This window comes from Arvicanthis niloticus, chromosome 24, assembly GCF_011762505.2.
Source record: "Arvicanthis niloticus isolate mArvNil1 chromosome 24, mArvNil1.pat.X, whole genome shotgun sequence".
NCBI lineage: Eukaryota > Metazoa > Chordata > Mammalia > Rodentia > Muridae > Arvicanthis > Arvicanthis niloticus.
In genome coordinates, this window is record NC_133432.1 from 18,580,815 (window position 1) to 18,605,910 (window position 25,096).

At 45.3% G+C, this 25,096-nt stretch overlaps 1 protein-coding gene across 1 annotated transcript in view; it reads right to left on the reverse strand.

Moving 5' to 3' along the window:
* Tmem132d (transmembrane protein 132D) overlaps positions 1 to 25,096 on the reverse strand; it is a 625,150-nt gene that overhangs the window by 331,508 nt on the left and 268,546 nt on the right. Inside the window, exon 3 of the mRNA XM_076922979.1 lies at positions 7,901 to 8,047. Coding sequence (XP_076779094.1) covers positions 7,901 to 8,047 — 147 coding nt within the window. The remainder of the gene's footprint in view (positions 1 to 7,900; positions 8,048 to 25,096) is intronic.

Consider the following 25,096-nt stretch of genomic DNA (forward strand, 5'->3'; position numbering starts at 1 on the left):
CTCGAAACATTGATGACAGACATGCCTCTGAACTCAGTTGCTCTGTAATAAAAACATTGCCAGGCTTTAACTGTGCTGTTTCCAAAAGGCACTGTTGTGAACAAGGCCCCGATGGCTCCCACATACATCAACAACAGGCACACCCTGTGCTGCCACTGCAGGGCTGCTGTGTGGGCTTCAAGTTACAGGTTCTACAACAGCATCCTCACACATACATCTCCAGCGGACAGACTCCCTCGCAGTTCTTCAGCAATGCACAAAACATCACCTTCGCCCTCATCCTAGGAAAGCCCTTTATTGTTTATTTCCCATCTCTGCCAATACACACGGGAATCGTGCTGTCGAGAAGCATGGGAAACCACTGTGACCTGCTATGGTGCTATGTCCCTAGAGCAGCATCTACTAAAAACACACTTGGCCAAAAAGGCTCCTGGTAGACACTGAGTTTAAACGTATGGACTAGCCGGCCTCAGCACAGGTGTCTTAGTTATGACTTCATTGCTGTGAAGAGACACCATGACCACTGCAACTCTTAAAAAGGAAAACATTTAATAGGGGCTGGCTTACAGTGTAAAGGTTTAGGACATTTATCATCATGGTTGGAAGAATGGCAGCATGCAGGCAGACATGGTGTTAGAGAGATAGTCCAGGGTTCTACATCTGGAGCCACATGCAGCAGGAAGAAACAGTGACCTGAGTTTCTGAAACCGAAAAGCACGCCTTCCCCGCACCCCCAGCAACACACTTCCTCCAAACATTCCAGACTTCCTCCAACAAGGGCACACCTCCTGCTACCGCCACTCTCTGTGGGCCTATGAGGGCCGTTTTTACTCAAACCACCACAAAAGGCTTTGTGTGTGAATAAGGGGCTTCACTGTTCACATTGAAGACTAAAGAGCAAAGATCTAGCCTAAAGGATTTGAGTATAAGGACCACTCTCCCCTTGCAGACATACTCAGTGCGCGGTCCCCAGAGCTGCTTCCATGTGTGTGCACATGTGATGTTCTTGGGTCTCAAAACAGGATGAGGAAGAGAACAGAGAATTTCCTCAGGAGAGCCACATAACAATGTGTAACCTAAATTAGATATTTCCTGACTTGCATACTACATATGACCACTGCCCGCCCTCCTGCCCTCCCGCCCTCCATCCCTCCCCCACTCTCCTGTCCCTCTCCCTCCTTCTTCCCCTCACCCAGCAAGTTCAATTCGCTATTGGATACTCTGTCCATTTAGCAGAATGTCTGTAGTAGGTTCACCTCTGGGGTCTTGAGCTCCGCCAACGCCACCATTTTAAAGTCCACCTTCAAAAAATTTAGTCGTATTCATAGAGCACTGTGGCCATCTTCAAGACCCAACTATTGAATTTTCTAATCACACGTGTCTTCTAGAATCACCTCAACTCATACAGCATAGTGCTTTCCAAGACCTGCCCAATTGCATCCCATACCCCAGTCATCTCTTTTCTCTACAGAATCATATTTCACCTTCTGGACATACCACAGTCTGTTTATCCCATCTTTGGGCGTTGTTACTGAGTGACTCCCAGGTTTGGGTTAGCATTGCTCCGGGCTCGGCTCTATGAACGTGTGCATGCTCCTTATGTGTGCTTGTTCTCTGTTTCCCTGGACATCTTTTTAATGGAGGAGGTGTTGACCCCAATTGTCAGCCTGTGTGGATCACGTCATTTTTCTTTTCTCTTTTGATACTAACGTGATTGGTTCCCAGCCATTTCTCGCCTTCAGTACTTTATACGTTTCTCGTTCCCTTTCTTAAAGTTCCTATCTCCTGGTGCTCTTTATTCTGCTACAATGGTTTTGATTCCTGTCGAAGTGAATCTAGCAAGTGATTCTTTTTTATCTCTTAACACCCTGCTGACCTCCAGCAGTTTCTTCTTCCTGCAGGCTTGACTTGTCTTTGTGACACGGTGCTCAGTTTGAATCTGAGAACACAGGCAGGCTCCGAGCTGTTTCATGTGGGAGATTCTGATTTGTTTGGGGGGTTGAGGAGGGGGGTCTGTCCTTATTCCTTTCTGGCAGTTATAATCCCCCTGCATCTGCTTGCACGTACATTGCTCCTGACATGTTTTGTGTTCTGCTCCACTATTTTTAAAGGAACAACTGAGACTGGCTGGCTCCCATCTTTTGCACCCTTACTTTGGAGAACATTGCCTGAGTTTTGAGGTCAGTGCTGATGTGGGTTTCCATGGGAACATGTGACGCATGTTGGGGATGGTGACTGGCCAGCATGCTCGCCTCATCTAACCGTTCGCTGGAATTCTTGCCACATTTTCATCTTTGTAAATTACTGAGATGTTTGCTGGTCACCTGGTCAACCGTGTTGCTCTTGTTTGTGGGGCTGAACTGTGTGATTCTAAATTGGCACATTGTCTATATTCTGACTCTCCTTGGCTGCCTGGCATGGCCATGTCATTCTTTTCTGACAAGGGAGAGAGAATGGAGGTTGGCAGAAGCTTCCAGGAAGGTCACTTTTTCAAAGAGGCTGTGCCAGCTAAGAAGATCCTTTCCTGTCACTTTTACTTGATCTGCTATGCTGATGCAATGTTTGGCACTCCTGCAGCTATCTTAATCTTTGAGGAGATAAGGCAGTGCTTCTCAACAGGGGGGGGGGGAGGTGAGGGGGTGGGAGGGGGTTGTAAACCCTTCAGGGGTTAAGTGACCCCATCACGGCGATTGCTTAAGACCATCAGAAAACACAGATTTTACATCACGACTCATGGCAGTAGCAAAATTAGAGTTATGAAGTAGCAACAAAATAATTTTATGGTTGGAGTCAGCACAACACGAGGAACTATATTAAAGGGTCACAGCGTTAGGAAGGTTGAGATCCACCGATATAAACCATGAGTTAACATGGTGTCGGGGCATAGAAGGTGCCTGGGAACCCAGCAGTATCAGGAGCTGTATGTCTGTCTTGGCTGGCTTTCTTCATTCATTATTTTTGTTATATGACTAGGATATGAATGTCTATCTTATTCAAGCCATTCTTACTCGGTTTAAGAAAATTAAACAGTCTTCCCTAATCGCTCTTGTTAGTGTCTATCGACAACTGCACACAATCCTAGAGTCACCTCTGAAGAGGGAAACTCCAGTGAAAAATTGCACTAATCAGATTGGCTGGTGGGCATGCCCGGGAGGGATTATATCCATTGATGATCGATGTAGGGGGATCCAGGCCACTGTGGGCAGCACCATTCTCTAGGCTGGTGTGTTCTAGGCTCTAAAAGAAAGCTCGCTAGCTGCCCTGATCTAGAGAATGAACCAGCAGGCAGCATATTCCTTAATTTATACTTCAGGTTCCTGCTTCAGTGCTGGTCCTGGCTTCCCTCAGTGACCAACTGTGTCCTGGGGAGTACAAGCCAAATAATCTTTTCCTCCTCAATTTGCTTTTGGTTGTAACATTTATCACAGAAAACTAGAACGTCAATCTTAACAATTGGTTTGATATGTGTCTGTCAGGCCTCCCTTTCCTGTAGCCTCATACAGTCAATCACAGCTATCTGTATCTAAACTACAAATTAAATATCAATTACCTCCCCTTTTCACAGCTCATTCTATTACTTAAAATATATTTGTTTTAAGCTGAAACACATTACCTACAGTAAGTGGAAAAATCACCATTGCGTGGAATAAGGAGAGGCTCATTATGAGCCAGATTGGATTCTTGCAATGCCTGCCTGCCTGCCTACAAGATGTTGTCAAGAAAGCAAAGCCTTGAAGACAAGAAAGCTAACTGAGCATGAGCCAGAGCGTGAGACACCTCTCCAAGATACAGCCGTGCTGGGGAACTCAGAAGTAGGCAGGCTAGTATTATTCAAGTTCATTGAAATGTAAGTCTGTGTGCTGAGAACATCATTTGCAGATCCACCCTGGGAACCTCTGGGAAACCCCCATCCATGAGCAAATTTTACCCATCAGGCTCTATACATATTTATCTAAGTTGGTGCCCTGGCCAGCAAGATTCTGAAAACGCAGGACGGGATCTAGGGGGCAAAGAGCAATTAGCTATTCTGCTGTGGGTTTGGGATCTGTGAAGGCAAATCAAAGCAGATTTGATCGCCGGAGATAACCGCATTAGGATGAGACTCTCGGCAAACAAACTTCTTCAAACAAGGAATATGAACTTGAAGGCGATAAGAGATCTTCACTAACTCCTGCTGAGTTCATCGCTGATACGAAAGTGGCTCCTTACCCATGAAATTGCACCTGTCACAGCGACTTCACTTCATTAAGGCGGCTTCCTGATCCAGGCAAGATTATCAGCAACACACAATCTAGGACTCTCCAGCTAATGAAGACTGCCTCTCCTGAGTTCCCACAGCTGAGCTCGGAGTTTTAAGATAACGGAGAAACGGCCAGAGAGGAGAAAGGATTTATAAAGCAAAACATCACCTTCCAAAAGCCAAAGCTACCAACATTATCAAAGCATCAACTCAATGAAACATTTTCCAATTATCCTCGAGAAGAAAAGGACCTCCCCCTCGCTTCAACATCACCTGAAATACTGGACCAAGGTTTTCCTTTATTCCACGCAGGGAAGATAGAAGTTTAAAATGAAAGGTTTTGAAGTAGGTCAGGGATAACTATTGAAGATGCTAATAAATATGTGGTACGTAATGAAAACATCTATTTTCATTATGTGCATATTGTTAAGTAGGAAACAGACACAGGGTGAAAAAAAATAAAACAAAAACAAACCTCAACCCAAATGTTTCACCGCAAAAATTAATTTACATGCAGCTTTTCCTGGCATCCCAGCTCTGCCTGCAGGAATCCCAGGTGTCAATCTTCTCTGGAGTATTTTCTGGGCCAGCATCTGCTCAGATAAATATCCTTCTACATTTTTCTTGAGTGGACTTCTCTGGGCTCATAAACTCGAAACCATCCCGTAAGTACGTGTTTAGACTTGTATCTTAATCTGTATGTTCACGGAGGCTGGCTTATTCCAGATTTCATCAATCAAGCAATTGCAGGCATCCTCCTGCATACCAGGCACTTGCTTGGAGGCTGCAGACACAGCTGCTAGCAAGGCTCGAGTCTGACATCAAAGGAGCCTCTGGTCTAGGCAATGATGAAGGTCAGTCTGCCAGCCTGTCACATTGGGACCCTCCACTGTGTTTGTGTCCTAAAGAAGGTACACATGATCTCATTGCACAAGCATGTCACTAGCATGTGGTAGACATGTGTTTGATATACGGTGTCCTCACCCTTAAATAAAACACTGCACAGGTTCTTATAGATATCCATTCCCATTATCTGTCTGCATAAATATGGACCAAGCATGGGACAAGAAAGGTGCTCCAAATGGGTCACATCATGGCACTATATTCAGAAAAAAAAAAAAAAAAACCCTGGGTAGTCTATCTAGGGTTTTCTTTATTAAAAGAGACATTGGCAGAGGCGCAGGCCAAGAACTGACTACTCCATACATCAGAGTACTTAGAAATGGCCTGGGGTTGTGGTATACTGGAAGGCTTGGATTGGCAGAGCAAAGGCTGGGCAGCTTGTACACTGAGGTGAGGGACCACCCTCAGATGCTCTACTCCTCCCTTCTGTGTAAAGGATGAACACAGTCAATTGTTAAGGAGGTGGTTCAAATCCCTTTGCTTCTGTGGGCAACATGACAGCTTATGGACGAGTCATGGTGGACGGCAAACAATGGCCCAGGGGAAACGAGGATGCATTAGCTGGACCCTCCCCCACTTGACTCTCCTCTTGTGCTAGAGAATAAAAGCAATCATCCAGTACATCATCTAGGCATCCATTCATCCATCATTTATTCATGATTTCACTCGTTTATCCATTCATACATCTGTTCTTTCTATCACCTATCTATCAATCAATCATTCATTCATTTGTTCATTCATTTATCCATCCTTTCACTTGGTCATCCATCCATCCATCCATCCATCTGTCATCCTCTGCAGAGCTATCTTACCAGTCAAGTCCACTCATCTACCATCCATCCATCTCTCCATCCTTTCATCTATCCCTCATCCTTCTATGCATCTAAATATGTATCATTTACTTTTCCTTGTGGTTGTGGCCAGAGACCCTATGAGACACACCTTATGAGAGGAAGGATTTCCTTTGATTCACAACTTAAGTAGGAATCCAGTCCAGCACAGTAGAGAAAGCAAGAATGGGCTGGGCATGGTGGCAACGCACCTTTAATTTCACACTTGGGAGGCAGAGAGGGGCAGAACTCTGGGTCTGAGGCCAGCCTGGTCTACTGAGTAATTTCCAGGATAGTTCGGGCTACACAGAGAAAGCCTGACTTGAAAAGACAAATAAGCAAGCAAACAGGCAAACAAATAAAAAAAAATAGTGTGGGGTGGGTGGGTCACATTGCTTCTGCAGTTCTGAAACAGAGATCAGACAGGAAACAGAGCCTTAAGGCCTACCCCTAGTGATCCACTTCTTCTAGAAGTTTTCATAGTCTCCCAAAACAGGCTGCCACCTGAAGACTTAGTATACAAATGAGAAAGCCTATTGGGGATGGGGTGGGGGTGGGGGGTTCATGTTCAAGCCACAATACTAACCTATCCATCCATCCACCCACCCATCCATCCATCTAGCAATCCAGACTCCATATCCACCCATCCCTCTGTCCATCACTCTCTGTTTTTGCATGTGTGTGTCCATCAGTCCTCATGTCAGTTTGGCTACGTGACTGCAATGTCACCTCTCATGGGAATGGTGCTCATTTTGCAAATTGGATCTCTCTCCTGAGCATGCTGGGCTGAGACCAACAAGTTCCCCTGTATCAGCCACCCCTACCACTGGAACATCCAAGGCAGAGCTCAAACACCGGCTTCCTCTTTTCCTCTCATTCTTTTCCAGTCAGAGGGGGAAAAAAAAAAGGAAGGTCACAGGTGAGAGCTGCTGCAGGTGACCCAGATTCTGGCAAAGGAGAACCGAGAGGGATTGATGCCAAGCCAGCCCTGAACTGGTTTCAAATGTTCTTGGTAATGAACTAAGGGAGTGGGGGCTAAAACAAAGCAGCAATAGCCACCTCCATACAGTGGGAAATAAATGTATTCTCCAAACAACTGAGTTCTGGGATTTAGAACTGCATTCCAGGAACAAGGTACTACCTTCCTCAATTCATCCTTTGATTTTTTTTTTTTTTTTTTTTTTTTTTTTTTTTTTTTTTTTTTTTTTTGCTCAATTTTTTTCAGTAATATAAAGAACCAGAAGAAACCTAAAAGTGACAAAGAAAATGTATGTGACCAGCCTAGGAATTCTCCGAGGTTCCGGGAGAGAGGAATAAATCAAGAAGCACTCCTAAGTCTCCAAGCCGTTCCTTGCCCAGCTGTGAATTGCCTGTTTCTAATTTGGTGGCTATCAGAAGCAGATCCGGGTTTTAATTTCTCCCCAGGGTGATTCACGATCGCATGTAATTCACAGCAGGCGGCCCACTGTTCCATCAGAAAGTGCCCCCCTGCACAAATAACAATCGTATGCATTAGGTTGACATCAGCGCCAAGGTGGGCTGCACCCTGCCTTTACAGAGCAAGTGCTCCTGTAAACACAATGTAAGAGATAACCCCGAAATTCTGACACCTCTGATATGAATCAGAAAGAAGTGGCAACTTCCTGAACTGTTGGATGTCACCACATGGAGCGATCATTTCAGATGATAGAGCTTCTGTGGCCCTGTGTGTGTCCACTGTGAACAGTACCCCCCCAGCCCCCCCACCCCCCCCACCCCTCCCACCCCGCTGCCCCATCTGGGAGACTCCGCCCATTTTACCTAGAGCTCTTAATGACAGACAGCACACAACAAATACAACTTGCAATGGAGTCGGTTAGCAAACCCAGGAGCAACAGGAAGCCACCACGGCAGAGTCTGAGCTCAGCACCTGCCAGGTGAGACTTACCTCTTTTCGGAGCCAGCAGATTTTTTCTGACAAACGATGACCGCGGGTGCATACTTCCCAGTATACTCGGTGCTCTGCTTGACATCCCAGATGGAGGAGCTGCTGGCTCTCACCCCGACAATGCTCACTCCTTTCTTAACCTTGGCCCTGTTGGAGACAGGAAGTGCATGTTTGAGATAGCCCTGGGGAAGTCCCGGGGCAGCAGTGGTGCCAGGGTCGCAGTGAGCATTTGTACATCCGTAGCCTTGAGGTTATGAGCTCACTCACCAGGAATCCGGTTTAAACACAAATTTGTAACCACATTTCCTATCCATCTGTCACAGTTCCCCCCACCTCACCCCACAGCCCAGTTATCCCCACTTTTACAGAGGAGCTGGCAAAACATGCTGACCTTCAGCGAACATCTGTTACATATGGAAATAAAATGTCTCTATTAATTAAAAGACAACACATAAAACAACAACAGTAAAACCTACCTGAAATCCCTTATAGTGAGTAGTTGAGAAATGGAAGTAAGCCAAAAAATACTGAGGTAACATTCATAATAACGGAGCGCCTGTAGGGAGAGGGTCCTGAGCAGCCAGCAAACCATACGAAGGGCAAGGACTGTATCTGACTTTCTCAGCAGTGTCTGAGTTCCACCCAGGAGAACTGAGACTCAGACAGGTGAGCGGATATTCATGAGACCCGGCACATTCAGGCACTGGGTTGAGTCGGGCTAGCCGACTTCTATGTTTCTGTTCCTTCTTGACCTGATCATCTCCATTCACCATCATCATTGTCATCATCGATACAACCCCATCTTGAATGTCATCATCATCATCATCATCATCATCTTTTTCTTCCTCATCAACACAACTCCATCATCATGATCATCACAAACTTCCCTTCATCATCTCTATCATATCATTATCCTCCCTACAGTGCTAATTGTCACCATCACCATTAGAATCTCTATTCTTCATCACCACTACCGTGATGTCTACCTTGGTCATCATCACTACAACCCCACAATCATCATCACCACCACCACCACCATCATCATCATAACTAGCACCACCACCATCTTTTTCTTCACCATCACCACCACAAATCCCCCTGCAACATCATTACCATGACAACCACCACCACCATCATCACTATATCCATCTCTTTCATCAGCACCACCATCTCCATCTTCTCCCTCCTTCTCCTCCTCCCCCTCCTCTTCTTCCTCCTCCTCCCCCTCCTCTTCTTCCTCCTCCTCCCCCTCCTCCTCTTCTTCCTCTTCTTCCCCCTCCTCTTCTTCCTCCTGTGCACTATGGATTACTTAACACCAACCAGACATTATTCTAAATCCATTGTAGTTTTGTATCATTTTATCCTCAAATAATCTGTTAAATCATTTGTAAATCTTGTTTCTCACATGACTCCAGAGAAGAGGAACAGGCCTTGAGCTGCAGGTAGTGAAGGGACTCTGGACAGCTGGAGTGTGGCCAGCATGGCTCTGGCAGGCCTTGCCTTTCTCCCCTATTTCCTTGGCCTTGCTTAAAAATTGTTAGATTTCATTCCTAAAGGCAGCCACCAAGGTCTATTCACTTATTTTGGACAGTTCCTCCTCCTGAGGCTGACTACCAAGGTCCAGCTATCAAAGTATTGAAGTCCAGCAATCAAAGGCTTCTTTTTGTCTCACCTAATTAACATGCCCAGTTAAAATTAAACACCTCGTCCAAGATAAACTTTATAAGCTTTACCTTTATAAACTGCCACTTGATTATGTGCCATGACTGTCTCCTCTCTGTGCAGAGGTAATCCTTTGTCCTCTGGGGACAAATACTCCTCCTCCTCTCCCTTGTTCCCTTCCCCTTCTCCCTCTTCCCCTATCTCCTGTGTTTGTCTCTTACTCCCTGTGTTTTGTCCTTCAGGGCCAAATAAATCTCCTTTGTGCTGAGAACTTGGTCTTGGGGTGTCTTGGACAGACACTTTTCTTTCAGGTAGGACAACACTCTGGGCTCTGCCTGCATCCCTGTGAACTCCTGCTATTAGAGCTGATGAAATCAACTGTGTTCACCTTCTCTGCTACTCAGTGCTGGTTGGTTTGTGTCACGCTGCCTAGTATCTACTCATGATTCAGCCAAGGACACATTCACCAAGGCTGTCCACTTTCCACCTGAAGCTCTATTTGCCATCTCTCCCTCCATTCTCCCTTCATTATGGAAGGGAACCACGTGGTCCCATGGGCTTTTCTGCAAAACACAAACACCCCCCCTCCCAACCCTTACATAGAAGCTGGATGACAGAGGAAGACTAGAAGCTCTCTTTGCATGCATGTCCTTGTTTCTTTCTAAGAAAATTTCAAAAGAAAAAGCCTCCATGCAGTCGGTGGCAAAAGGGCAACACAGTGATTTTCACAGTTTGATTTACAAACTGCCTTGTAGATGTGAAGAATGTGTGTTTCCTACTGTGCCTTCCCTTTCTTACTCCTTGGGGAGAATATAAAGAGCTTAGAAGGAAATGTACCAAGGGATGCCTGGAGGCTTTGGTTCTCCAGGGGAGGAGATAGTGATACTGGCAGCAGTCTGTGTCACGTGCTCTGTGTTAAATTCATGTGATCAGAAGAGGAGCCCCCAGTTCCTGTCCCACACCTCTGAAATCTTCACAGTTAGAGACAATTCGATGCTCTGAGGAATGGGGCTTTTACTGCTGTGAACAGACACCATGACCAAGGCAAGTCTTATAAACGATGACATTTAACTGGGGCTGGCTTACAGGTTCAGAGGTTCAGTCCATGATCATCAAGGTGGGAAGCATGGCAGCATCTAGGCAGGCATGGTGCAGGAGGAGCTGGGAGTTCTACATCTTCATCTGAAGGCTGCTAGAAGACTGGCTTCCAGGCAGCTAGGATGAGGGTCTTAAAGTCCATACTCAGAGTGACACACCTACTCCAACAAGGCCACACCTTCTAATAGTGCCACTCCTGGGACAGAGTACATACAAACTATCACAAGAAGCAAAAAGAGACATGCCTGTCCTATGCCATTACTACTTCTATTGGGAACAATGTTATACACACTGTGCAGGAGAGGATATGAGGTGGCCATGCTCCCAAAAGGCCATCAGCAAGATTGGTAGTGTTACTGCTGATTGGGTAGTGGGAGAGTTCCCATCATCCCCTAGATGAGAACAATGGGACGCCTATGTTTATACTTTGCATATAAGATGATTCATATTTAGCACTTCATAGCCTAGAGGGGCCAAAAATGTTGGCAAATTGACCAACAGAGGACACCCTGTGACCAGTCCTCAGTAGAATTCTATGCTCCTAGGATTGACTAGACTGAGCTGTGGTGGTTTGAATATGCTTGGCCCATGGGAAGTGCTATGATTAGGAAGTGTGGCTTTGTTTGGAGTAGATGTGGCCTTGTTAGAGGAAGTCTATCGCTGAGGGGGTAGGATTTGAAGTCCTAAGTTCAAGCTCTTCTCAGTGTGGAAGAGACCCTCCTCCTGGCTGCCTTTGGAAGACAGTCTCCTCTGGCTGCCTTCAGAGCAAGATGAAGTCTCCTCTTGGCTCTTCTAGCACCATGTCTGCCTGCCTGCTGCTCTGCTTCTTGCCATGATGACAACAGACTGAACTTCTGAAACTGTAAGCCAGCCCCAATTAAATGTTGTCATTATAAGGGTTACCCTGGTCATCATATCTCTTCACAGCAATGAAACTCAAACTAGAGATGAGGGAAGCATCTTTCCTCAATGTACATGTCATGGGCATTTGCTTGGGGTCATGCTGTGTGGTTTCACAGGAAGAAGATTCTGGGAGGTTTGTGCCCAGCTTACTCTGGATATGGCCTGTTCCCTTTCCCTTTGTTTACTATAGTTTGTGTACTTCTCAAGCCATAAAGTTGACCAACACACATGACTACAGAGTAAATCCTTTGAGTCTTCCTAATGACTTGTTGGAGTTAGTAGTGGTCTTGAGGATTGATAGTTTCCTGCAGGAAAACTACACTTCTCAGATACCCTTACAGACATGGGAGTCATTGCACCCCTATAAAGGTCACAGCCAGCTTCTTCCTTTGGGAATTTTCTCTCCTCCACCCACATGGCATAGAACTTATGACCCAGCTATCCATGTGGGTAAGATCTGAGACGAATCCCTCATTATGTCTGAGTCAATAAATACAGTCCTTCTTAGAAGTCAGACTTACCTGTCCCCTCCTCTACACACCCCCTCGAAATAACACATTAGTGTATAACAACAGGGGAATTGACCACTTATGAATAGTCCTATGTAGCTTGTAGTTTCTACTGCCCTGCTTTAAGCTCTGGATGGACTGCACTATCAGCCCCACACTTGTTCCCTTGGGTCTGCAGATGAAAGACTGAAACATATTAGCTTTTAATATGCTTTTTAGCTCAATGGTCAGGCACTTCCTGCTGCTAACATGCCCTTACCTTCACTACCAGCTCAACACCTCTAAATCTTCCCTCAACTTGGTTGCCTTTTCCTTGCTCAGCACCCTAAGTCTGCCCTCAGCTTAGTTGTGTTTTCAATTTCCCACCTGCTACTCTAGGCCCAGTCAGGGAAGCGGCAAATGGCCACTCCACCTGTGATCTCACATGGCTGGTGGCTCTCTCTTCCTCTAAAACATGGCAAATCTCTTTTTCTCTTCTGCATCACCTATCCTGGCTATAGGAACCTGGAAGTCCTGCCTCTTCCACCCAACCATTAGCCACTAGCATCTTTATTGATCGATCAAGAACCAACTGGAGAACAGGACCTTCAGCATTCTCCCGCAGATTCCTGATCAAAGTATCAGAACCAAGAACCAACTGGGGAACAAGACCTTTAGCATTCAGCCACAAATTCCCAATCAAAGTATCAGAACCCAACCCCTATAGTCCTAGGTGCTAACACTAACAGTTTTAGAAAGGGATTGTAGCATATGGCATGCATGTGTCCTTGGGTGGGTGGGGGGGAATGAACATGCTTTGTGGGAGTTTTGTTCTACTGGTTTTGGGATGAGACCCAGGACTTTACACATGCTTAACAAGCAAGCATCCTATCACTAGGTGACACAACCAGCCCATGTTTTGTATTTCAGATCTTGGCTACACTAGCACATGCTTTGCAGGCATCATTTATAAAGGTGAGGTTTTATATCCAAGCCTCAAGTCCAGCTGGTCTGGATACTCAGGAGAATCTTTGGCAAAAAAAAAAAAAAAGTTTTGGCTCTCACTTTGTACAAACTTGGCTAAATGATAGGTGGTTAGTCGTGCTGGTGAAGCGGGTAGGGAGATGGCCCAGTGTTGAGGCCCGCACTCTGCCTCAATGCTTTGGGGCTAAGTGCTCTGGTCAAGAGAGAGAGAGTGGGGATGGAGGGGCAAGCAACTCGAAGAATGAAGACAAGACAGGGTGTGTGGTCAGGTCTTAATTCTCGTCTCGTCTCCCCATCTCCTTTATTGAAAGGAAATCTGGGGTATTTATAAACACAAGTAGAACACAGGTGAAAACACTTTACCACGTGCACCATATAGCTGAGGTCACTAAACAGCAAAACAAGCTATGTGGGATAAATGATATATTTATCAGAGTGTGCTTCAGCTGTCATAGGCTTTTGAAAACCAAGTCTTTCATCAGGGTATACAGTTCCAGATGGCTGCAAAGTTGATCTAGCCGCTTTCTACTAAAGTCGGCTCCCAACAGCCCAGTGTAGAATGTGCTTGCTGAACAAGCATGCGTTTGATCCACAGCACCTATGTAAAAGCTGGGGGCAGAGGGAAAAGCTTATAATCCCAATGCTAGGGAAGTGGAGACAGAAAGATGTCAGGAACATGTTTGCCAGCTAATCTAGCCAAATCAGTGAGTCCCAGGTCTCTGTGAGAGAGCCTACTTCAAAAGCATGGTGGAATGATTAAACTCCTGAGATCAGCCTGTGGCTTCCACATGCACCCGTGTGGTGTTACACATGCACAGAGATCTGCTAGTGGAAGATTCCATTCACCATGGACAGATACTCTTCCAAGATATGTTAGATTGGATTATAGAGGCTGTCCCAATTACTATGCACTGGGATTTTATTGAATCAAGTTTGCTTTAAATAAATAGGGCATCAGCCTGGCTTTGGCAATCTCTTATTCTCTGGACATTTCTGGTACATAGGCCTTAGCTGACATATAATGGGTTTATATTTTACTCAGATTTTAATCCTAAGTAGGTCATTTAGAATTTGGATGATGTTTTTCAGTGAGTGGTTTTCAAATGAATGGGGTTATTTATTTATCCTTTAAATTACCTGAAGTTTTCTCTGGCTACAGTGGTCTTGAAGAAAAAATTCCAAGATTTACCGTAGTACACTGAATTCACCTCTCTCACAAATAGAAGACTTTCCTGAGAAAACACACAAACACATACACACTCATAGCCTGTGCAGCTGACACGGAGTGGGAAAGAGATGCTTGCCTGGTGGAGGTCCACGCCATGTGCAAGCATCACATACAAACATCTGTAATGTTGGCCACCGGCTCCTTGGAGATGGATCTGAGGTGTTTACAGAACATGGCCAGCCTGCATTAATCATTCTGAAACATTTCCTTTCAGAGTTACAAGTGGCAGCCTGTGGAAGCCCCTGGCAGGCAGTTCTTAGAACCTGTGGAGACTGGCTACACTGGGTTGGAACCAAATGCTAGTTCCCTCTTTGTTTATGACAAGCGGGTTCCTTATAGTCATTAGTAGAAGTTTATAACCCACTTGTGGTCCCATAAATACAGGTTACCCTGACAGCCTCATTACCAGAGATAAACACAGCACTTGATTTCCGAAGACACTTTATTGTAGATTTACATTTAATAACACATCCGCCATGGTGAAAGCAGAAAAGCCATAATTTTCCCCAGAGTATGCCCATGCAGTGTAGGCTGATACAGACAGAACCTGCTAAGGCTTAGGGGATGGGTACTGTTAATACATAATAGAGCAAGCTGTAAAGACTAGATATGAGTGTTACCTGTGATGTTTATAATATATGTATATATTATAAACATATATATATATGTTTATAATATATACATATAAACATATGTATATATTATATATGTTTATATATACATATATAATACATATATATATTGTATATATGTTTATAATATATACATATAAACATATGTATATATTATATGTATATATTATATATACATATGTTTATATTATATATGTTTATATATACATATATAATACATATATATTGTATATATGTTTATAATATATACATATAAACATATATATATATGCCATATATATATATGGCATAAGCACAATGTATACCCACACTGCCCCAAGCACAAGATTCAGACTTAACTGAAATATATGGGAATAGCTGGCTGTCTACATGTTGAACACAGGGGCATGCTGGTTATGTTTGTACCTCTACCTGCCCCTGCATGCCCTAGCCTCTGACTCTGGATTACTGCTTAAGCAATCTGGCTTCTGGTAATTATGGTCTTAATCTAGATCATACATTCAGGGTGTCTGTCCCACTACCTTGTGGAAGAGGTTGACAGCCAACCCAAGACAACTGTCTTAATCAGGGTTTCATTGCTGTGAAGAGACACCATGACCAAGGCAACTCTTAGCTCAGAGTTCAGTCCATTATCATCACGGTGGGAAGCATGGCAGGATGCAGGTAAACATGGCGCTGTAGGAGCCAAGAGTTCTAGATCTCAATCTGAAGGCAGCCAGGTTACACCCACTGGGAGTAACTTGAGCATTTAAGATGTCAAACTCCCCGCTTCCCCACTCTGCAATGTCATACTCCCTCTAACAAGGCCACACCTCCTAATAGTGCCACTCTCTATGGCCAGGCATTCAAACACATGAGTCTATGGGGACCATTATCTATTTAAACCACCACACCAACCTACCCAAAAGTCCTCTCCTGGGAATTCACCAAGCACTTAGCCCTAATAATCTTCCTCTTTCTCTTCCCTCCCCTCCTACCTTGCTTCTTTCTCTCTAGTCCCTGGCATTAATGTATACAAGTTGGATGTTTATTAGCATATGCAAATGATCACTTCACCTCAACATATGCAAATGATCCAGTCTACTGAAGTCAACATGTGTAAATAGTCCTCTGGTCCTAACATGCAAACTACTCCTTAATATTAACATACACAGGTTGTCCCTTGTATTAACATATGCAAATGAGCCTGTTGCATTGACATAGGCAAATGATCTCTTAGCACTACCATATGCGACAGGCCCCAAGTAGTAACGTATGCAAATGAACCCTGCATTAATATGTGCAAATTATTGCCTAGCTCTAGCATGTACAAATGAACCCTGTCATTCACATATACAAATTTACCTGATATTACATTATGCAAATATTTCTGAATCTAGCTCTCTCAGGCTGTTCTTTTTAAACTATGAAATAGCCACCACCCTCCCATTTGGTACCTTTTAAACTAGACTAAAGGTAATTCATCTGCCATAAGGCTGACTGAGGTGCTGTCAAAGACCCCTAAAACAGACTTGCTTTGGAAAAAGATATTACTCTTCTCTGATGAGGCAGCTCACAGCAAGCCTTGGTGGTGGGTGGCTCTGATCCACTCAGCTATTCAGAGATCAAAGCTGATCATGGTCCTGGTGTTTCCAGCCCATGTTTTGAAGCACCTCTGTCCTGAGCACCCCAGCCAGTGGGAAGAATGAAGGGCAAAGAACAGGGCAAGGCAGGTGGCAATACAAACTCAGGTACATTTTCATTCTATGGAAGGCATTTACTGTCTTGGCCATATATAGTTACAGGTGCAAAGGCTTCTGGGAAGCCAATCCCCACCAGGACCTGACAGCAGTGACACCCAAGGAGACTTGGGCCTGTGGGTAGCTTGCATTCCTACCTCCGTTAAATGTGTCCTGCATCCTTGAGACCATGGGCAGAGCCAAATCCCCCTGCACCACTGCATACAGGCCCACTACAGAGAAGCCCCACCTGAACAGCCACCACTAAGCACTCAAGGCAGGCACATTTATGAATGGTTTGACACATGGGTTATTAAAAGCGCCTGTGTGCTCAATAAAAGAGGTACCAAGACGGAAGTTAGAAGTGATGAAAGAGAAACAAATTGGGCTCAAAAGGAGAAATTTGAATATTTTTGTTCCTTGTGAGATTAATTTAAAAATTGTGAGGGCAAATATTTGTGGCAGAGGAGGAGAAAGAAGAGAAGAAATTTAAGAGAAAACGGAGACAAAAGACAGGAGGGGAAGAAGCACAAGGTGGGGAGACAGTTTGGGAAGTTCAGTCCATATAGAGTTCAAAGTATGAGAGGAAGACCTTAGGTGGCCTATACGTACAGTATATGTGCCCAAAGGAAGGTTCTAGAACTAGAAAGTAATACCGCCCAAACACCCTAAATAGTCTATAATCCACAACCCGCTCTGGGATTCTCAGGAATCTGAGAATGGAAGGAAGGAATGGGCTTCCAAGGAGCTTCCTGTTCAAAAAAGAAAGCTTGCTGGAAGCATCCTTTCCTGAATCCCAAAGGATAAAACATTTTTCCAGAGCCTTGTTTCTCAGGACACCTCGTCCTGCTAAGCTCCAGCAAACTTCACCCACAGCTATGTGAAGCCCTCTCTGTCTGCACAGTGGCAGAGAGATTAGTCATAGCTGGACACCAAACATAGGCTGTACGACCTCCCGATCAATACAGGAGAACACACATTTACCCCTCAGTTCAAAGACCAGTAGGTATCGTGCTGAATTTTTGGAAGAGTTTCCTGTCCCTTGTTTTCTCTCATTAACTGTGGCCAAGAGTAAAATAATTTCTATTTTCTGTGGTATGGCAGCCAGGTACACTATTGGTAATCACTCTGCTTCTAATTTCTAGGTGATCTTGACCACATGACTTCCTGCCAAGTACACACATTATACAATGGTCAGTCCTAGCCATGTCTCAACACTGTACTGGCAAACAGACATGAGCCTTCCCAGAAGCCACTGTCTATCCTGTGAGAGTCACGTCCTCATGCTCTCATGTTCCTTTGGAGTGGCATAGGGCCAGACCTTAGCGCACAGGGATATAGTCTTTGCTAAGCCTCTTCCTTCCTGACCTGAAGACTGTAGTGATTTGAATGAAAAATCTCCCCAACAGGCTCAGGTAACTGGTGTTGTTTGAGAAGGTTGTACAGGATCTTTAAAGGGTAGAACCTCATTGGAGGAAGTGGTTTACTGGGGGCGGGTTTAAAGAGCGTACAGCCTTCCGGTTTGATCTCCGCTTTCTGTGTGTGATATACGCTCTGGCTGCCATGCCATGCCATGCTCACCATTCTGGAGACTCCCTGCTCTGGAGCCAATATAAAATTCTTCCACAGGTTGCTTTAAGGCACAGTGTTTTATTGCAGCAACAGGAAACTAATATAAGGACTGTGCCAATGTATGTAGACAGCTAAGACAGACCCCCGTCGCGAGCGCAGGACCAGAGTGATCAACGTTAGGCAATTCCAACTTGATAGCATGTTCTCCAGCAGGAAACATTTTCATGTCCCGTGTTGGTGTTGGCATATGTGTTTATAAAGCTGGCGCTTTCCACTACTGAAATGCCGTGTGCTACATATAACACATCACAGGCAGATTACAAAAACATCGACATGAGAAATAAATACTTTGAGAAACCGTGGCTATTGCTTCAAGCCTATGAGCCTTCTGGCACACTGCCAGGATGTGCACACGCCCGAGAGACGGACTGTTAGCATGTGGTACACAAGTACGTCAAACCCCACTGCAGGGTCTGTATGTTCCAGTCTCAGCAAGGGTGACAGGGGATATCCAGGCACCTCCTCACCCCCTCAGCACCTCTCTGTCAGACATCTGCCACCTGCTGGAGATTAAAAGGCAAAAAGGCAAAGGCCAAAAAGGACTTGTTCTCAAGGAGGGAGGGACCCCATCCTTGAGGGGCACAGAGCCAGGAGGCAGGTGAGTCATCAGGAAGGGGTGTGGTCAGGAAAGGGTTATGGCTTCCGAATGGGTGTGGTCTTGTGATGGGTGTGGCTTCCAGAAAGAAGTCTAGCTTCTGACTGGCTAGGTCTCATATTGAACCACTTGAGGTAATCTTTGGGTTAGCTAAACACTAAGAGGCCATGAAGGGAGAGCCTGTGCAATTAAATCCACAGTACAGACGGCACTGAGGGCGGCATCACCGACTGGAGCCCACCCATGCCTTTATCCCCAAGGCAGTTGTACCTCCCATCCAACCTCAGGCTGCCACTAGGTTTTGCTTTGACCCTCCTTTCCAATACTTACGGAACACTGTCACCTTTCCAAAATTTTACAAGTTGGTCCAGGCACACAAACACACCCAAGCCAAAAAGAGAAAAGAAAAAGCAGCCTAATGTTAGCAGTCATTTCTGAGACTCTGTTAGTAGGACCTCAGCGTGTTAAGTGTGTGCCATGTGTGTGATGTGTGAATGCATGAGCTGGCTAACATATGCACTGAGAGCTAAGAAAACAGCCAGATGTCCCATATCTACACCTTCACTATCAACATTTTAGCCCCCATTCTCCTATGTACCACTTTATTCATGCATTATCTGTAATTCTATACAAACAGGATAAAACCCTGATCAGCCATGTGGCCATCAGACTGGTACACTCGCCATCCAGGGAGGCTCTGGCCATATAGAGTATAATATAAACGGGGCCTCCTTGAGTAACACACTGCACATCTGTATGTAACAGCTGTGGGGGATGGGGGGAGGGCATGCTGTCGTGATGGCAGGCCATCCAGGTTTCTTTATCAACTCCAAAAAGAAATACACCAGCCTGATGCAGAAGGCTGCCTGGCTGTGGACCAACCCAGGAATGAACACTCAGTGAAGGGAAAGCCCAGCCACAGAGCACTGCAGCTGAACCTGTGTGGTATTATGAAATCCCTTTCCAGGCCAGCTGCCTGCTTGGAAGACTCTCGATTCGATGTCTTCTGAGCATCAGAGCCTCTGCAGTCCAGGCATATGCTAAGTGGCTTCCTTTGCTGGCATAGTGACCACTGACTCTTTGAGGCTGTATCAGAGCTTAGAGCCTCCCGAAGTCTTACAGATCCTGGGTGTGCAGCTTTCCTCTTCACAACTTGGTGCAAATAAGATGGCCAAAGGCCCATTTTCCTTCTGGCTTTAACTCAGGGGAGATATGACAGAGATGGATGGAGAAGGTTGTCAACTGTAGCAATGCCTATGCTGGCAAGGAGAAGGTTGGCAAGGGCCTGAGGGCTTTGACACTGGTCACTAGGGAGTGGAACATCGCACCACCAAGGCCCATATTCTGTAGCTATGGCTTCTGCAGGCCACACCTGCAGCAGCTGCTGCTGCTGGAAGCTGACCACTCAACAGCTGCAAAGTGCCAGCTCATTAACATCCAGAGCAACAAGTCCCTAAGCTGAGGAGAGAGAGCCATGAGTCTCTGGCTTCTAAAGCACCAAAGCAGTAGGCTGCTGGCTTTCAAGGCTTGGAGCGGTGAGTCTCTGGGTCTGCCAGTGCAGTCCTCAGGCCTGGGCCACTCCAGGAGCCAGGACTGTCAGCTTTGGCAAAGCCTCACCTATTCATGATCCTTATGTGAATAGAGCAGAAAGACCTGAGGCTGATCTGGACCCAAAACACAGGCTACTCCTAGGAGTCACCTCTTGCCATCATCTTGAAATAACCACTAACCAGTTCTGACCCTTCCCAACAAACAAAACCGAGGTAGGCACAGGCTTGCACGCCAGCATCAGGTATTAGACACAGACTTGAAGTTTAAATCTGTCTCTGTCTGAAGTTCCAAATTGAGCCAAATAATCTCCACATAGAAAACAGGACAGATGTTTACAGAGAAACAGCTCTGGGGTGACAGTGCCAGCACCGTGGTTTCATAACACTGGCTACCTCCCAGATCCAAGAGCATTAAATGCAAGCGCGGGGGGGGGGGGGGGGAAGATGCAGGGGCAGGCAGGGAGATGCTCCTGATCCTCTGGGTTAGGATAAGATGTAATTTCAAGCTGGGTGGTGGTGCATACCTTAATCTCAGCACTCAGGAGTCAGAGACAAGTGGATATCTGTGAGTTTGAAGCCAGCCCGGTCTACATAGTGAGTTCCAGGACAGCCAGGGCTATACAAAAAAAACCCTCTGCCCTGAAAACAATTTTTTTTTTTCATTGTCTGTGAAGTGCCTCAAACCTCTAATTTCACCATATGCTTACTACAGTTGCAAGTTGGTTTCTCAAGGTGACCAGCTTTTTGTGTGTTTTTAAGGGAATTGCAGAAACATACTTCTTTAATTGAGGGAAAGTTTTCCACACCAAAACCAGGACTTCAGCCAGCAAACACACATGCTCTAGGATGTCTTTGGGGGAGCTGTGGTTTTCAGTTAAGTATTTTGAAGGAAAAATAGTGTCGGGGTGTTGTAAACAATAAAATAAGCATGAATGGAACTATGAGAAACAGCTCTTGACCTGAAAATTCCTGTCCTCAACTTCCCTCTTCATTGCTATGCATACTCTAGGAGAGTTAGGCATGTGGATGTCTGGGTTTGATAAAGTAATAATCACGTTGTGTGTGCTAACTTGTGCTGTTGAGAGATTAGAACCAAGCCCATTCCTTGTTAACTTTGATGGAGAAAAAAAGTGATTTCTAATTCTGAATTACGGGGAGTACTTCAAGGCTTCTTCAGGTGCACACAACTCCACATCCACAGTATTTTTTAGGGTATCTTAGTCTAACTTTAACTATCAACTTGGTCCAGTCAAGGGGCACAGAGAAGACTACTTCAATGGACAGATTGCTCAGATTAGACTCGTCTGTAAGAATTGTCTCAGGCAGGAGGTCCCAGCCCACTGTGGGTGGCACCACTCCTTAGGCAGACAGCTTACTAAAAGCCTGGGGGAAATCAGTAAGCAGAGTTCCTCTATAGTTCCTGCCATGCTTCTTTGGCTGTGAACTGAGTTCCTTGGTTGGAGGTAATTATGTGTAGAATAGCACATCTCTACCACATGCAGAAAGAGTGAGACAGAGACGGAGAGAGAAGGAGAGAGAGAAACAGGTGGAAAGGAGAGAGAGGGGAGAGAGAAGGAGTGGAGAGACAGACAGAAGGAGACAGAGAGACAGAGAAACAGATGGAGAGGAGAAAGAGAGGGAAGAGACAGAAACAGAGACAAAGAGACAGATGGAGAAGAGCAGAGAGAAGAGAGAGAGAGAGAGAGAGAGAGAGAGAGAGAGAGAAAGGGAGAGGAAGAGAGAAGGGGAGAGGGAGAAAGAGAAAGAAAGAGCAAATAGGAAGTGAGACAAGGCTATAAACTCCCAAAGCCCACCCTCAGTGACCTACTACCTCCAGTAAGGAACCAACTCCTAAAAATTCTATAACCTCCCCAAACAGCGCCACCTACAGGGGAAACAGGTGTTCAAACACCTAAGTGCACAGCAGAGCCAGATACTCCTGACCTCCTGGGTTTGAGATAAGACTTAATTTCAAACTGAGTGGCGGTGGCATAGGCCAGCTGATCTCTGTGAGTTCAAGGCCAGCCTGGTCTCACAGGAGTGTACTCCTCACTCAAACCATTACACGTATTCCACAAGATTCTACCCATTTCACATTTCTTTTACATCAACACCATGCCTAAAGAGAGCTTTCTTAACCTTTCTACATAATCTTACTTTTAATCCCTTAAAGGAAAAGTAAGTCCTTAAACACCCTCCCCACTGTCCATTTGTTTCTATATTGTCATGTTGGCCCGGGTTTTATTGTGTATTAAGAAACTGCCATTTAGGAAAATCAATCCATGGATCCTCCTAGAGTTTACTACAATAAAGTAGATACAGCTTTGTTTTTCTGTTTGTTTTACCGGTAGTTCTATTACATGATCAGTGCATTTAGCACCTGTGATCTGAAGTTCCATCAATAACATACATTAAACCTGTCTTTGCTTGATGGCTGATGTTTGGCCTCACAACTTGATGGTACTGCTCTGAGGACCTTCTCACACTCCGGATGCCTTTTGACACACTTTAGCATCTTGTAGGGCAATTTTCTCCCTACGTTTTTTTTTTCTTTGGGGGTCTATTTTGATGTCTCATATTTCAATAGGAACCATTTCCGTTTGCATGTCCTCAAAGGCGCTTTGAGTTTAGGAAAGTATAAAGGAGACAGGAAAGAAGAAAGAAACATAAATGGGACACAGAGTGTTATAAAAATCACTCCCAGGCCTGGGCCACACCAACCTTCAGTCAAAAAGTAGCACACACTAGTCAATTATGGGGTGATGGCCCACAGCAGTCATTTTCCCAGGAAGGCAAGTGGTAAGTGTGCCATTTGGGGACCCGAGTGACTCCAGAGTTGACTGTCCTGGATATACCACGTACAGTGTCTTTCAGGGCTTGTGGTTTACAATGCTGGTTTTCTACACATTTGACAACAACCTTGCACCCAACGAGGATGAGAATACACAGAAGCCTTTTTCTTCTTTCTAGGTGGAGGGTGGGGTGCAATCCCATAGATGAAGCTTAGGGATATCTCTAGATGTGACAAATAAGGATGGTCCTTCCCTCCGCCACATTTCTCTTCCAACCCTCCAAGCTTTGTGAGGGTTTGAGACCTAGAGCTACTTCACCACAAAAAAATAAAATAAAATAAAATAAAGAAGCATAAAGTGAGATACGTTAGGGAAGAACATTCTAGTTAGCTTTGGGTTTTTGTTTTGTTTTTGTTTGTTTGATTGATTGGTGTTTTTTTGGGGGTTATTTGGTTTTTGGTTTTTGTTTGTTTGTTTGTTTGTTTGTTTTGTTTTCTCTATGTAGCCTTGACTGTCCAGGAACTCACTCTGGAAACTAGGCTGGCCTCAAACTCACAAAGACCAGCCTGTCTCTGCCCTCCAAGTGCTGGGATTAAAGGTATATGCCACCATTACCCTGTAGGACTGTGAAAAAAACAGCATGGTTTCTGGTCGAGCTCTGACTGGAAATCACCAGAGACCCTCGTAGGGTTCTCTGCAAGGGAGGGCAAGCATTTTTGCCATGCTCCCAGACTTTAGGCTCCTGAGACAAGGCCGAAGACTTCCATAGAGTGGGGTCTTCTAGTCACATAGGACAATGCCCCAAGGCCCTCTACTGGTAGAGGGTGTGACTACAGGGCACAGAGCCTCAAGATAGATCTCCATATTAATGAGGCACCTAAAGGTTAGAGGGGTGTAGCCAAAAACATTCTTTCTCAGACGCTCCTCCTTGCAAAAGGTATTTAACCTCAGGCCCACCCAGAAAATACCTGGGTATAGCTTTCATCTACTTTTCACCATGACAATAAATATCTTAAGACCATAGCCTACTTCTATTTCTTAGGACCTGCCATGGGAAACAGTGGAGAAGGTTTCCAACAATGGAGCCACTGTCTAATCTCCCATAGAAAAACTCTCTGTGTTCTCAGCCAGAGTCCCAGCCACCCAACCCAACCAAGCCAAGCGAGCAGCCGCCACTGCCAAGCAAGTCACCACAGGACACAGCCAGAGGTCATCCCTCCCCCCAAGAGCTCTGGCTCTACAGGGGGGTTCTCCTACCCCAATGGAGTCCAGTGGCTTTGCACAGCCCAATGTCTGCTCAGCACCAGGGTGGAGTGAACACAGTTAAACTCCCATGCTTCTGTCCACACGAGAGGCCTTAGCCATATGGCAAGACAGATGCAGGACCCACAACTCAACACAACAACAGACCCACTCACACTAAATCCAACACCATCCAGCTTTCTAGTTAGCTTTTCTATTGCTTTGATAAAGTATTATAAGTAAAACCGGCTTGAGAAAGAAAGGGTTTGTTTCAGCTTAAGCTTTCAGGTCATAGTCTTTACCAAGGGAAGTGAGGGTAGGAACTCAAGCAAGAACTTGGGAGCAGAAACCTGGAGGAATGCTGCTTACTAGCCTTCTGTATGGCTCAGGCTCAGCTTGTTTTCTTTTCCAGCCACCGCCTTGAGGATGGTGCCGCCCACAATGGGCTGAACCCTCAGATCTCAATTATCTATTCAGACAATTCCTCAAAGACGTGGCCACAGGCCAATCCGGCATGGATAGTTCCCCAGATGAGATTTCCTCTTTCCCACAACTCTAGATTTGTGTCAAGTTGACAACAGACACTAAACAGCTCAGAAAGGAACTAAGTCTTGCTGTCTACCCTTGAGCCTAGGATCCAACCAAACCTGAAACAGGATCAGTGGCTAGCTT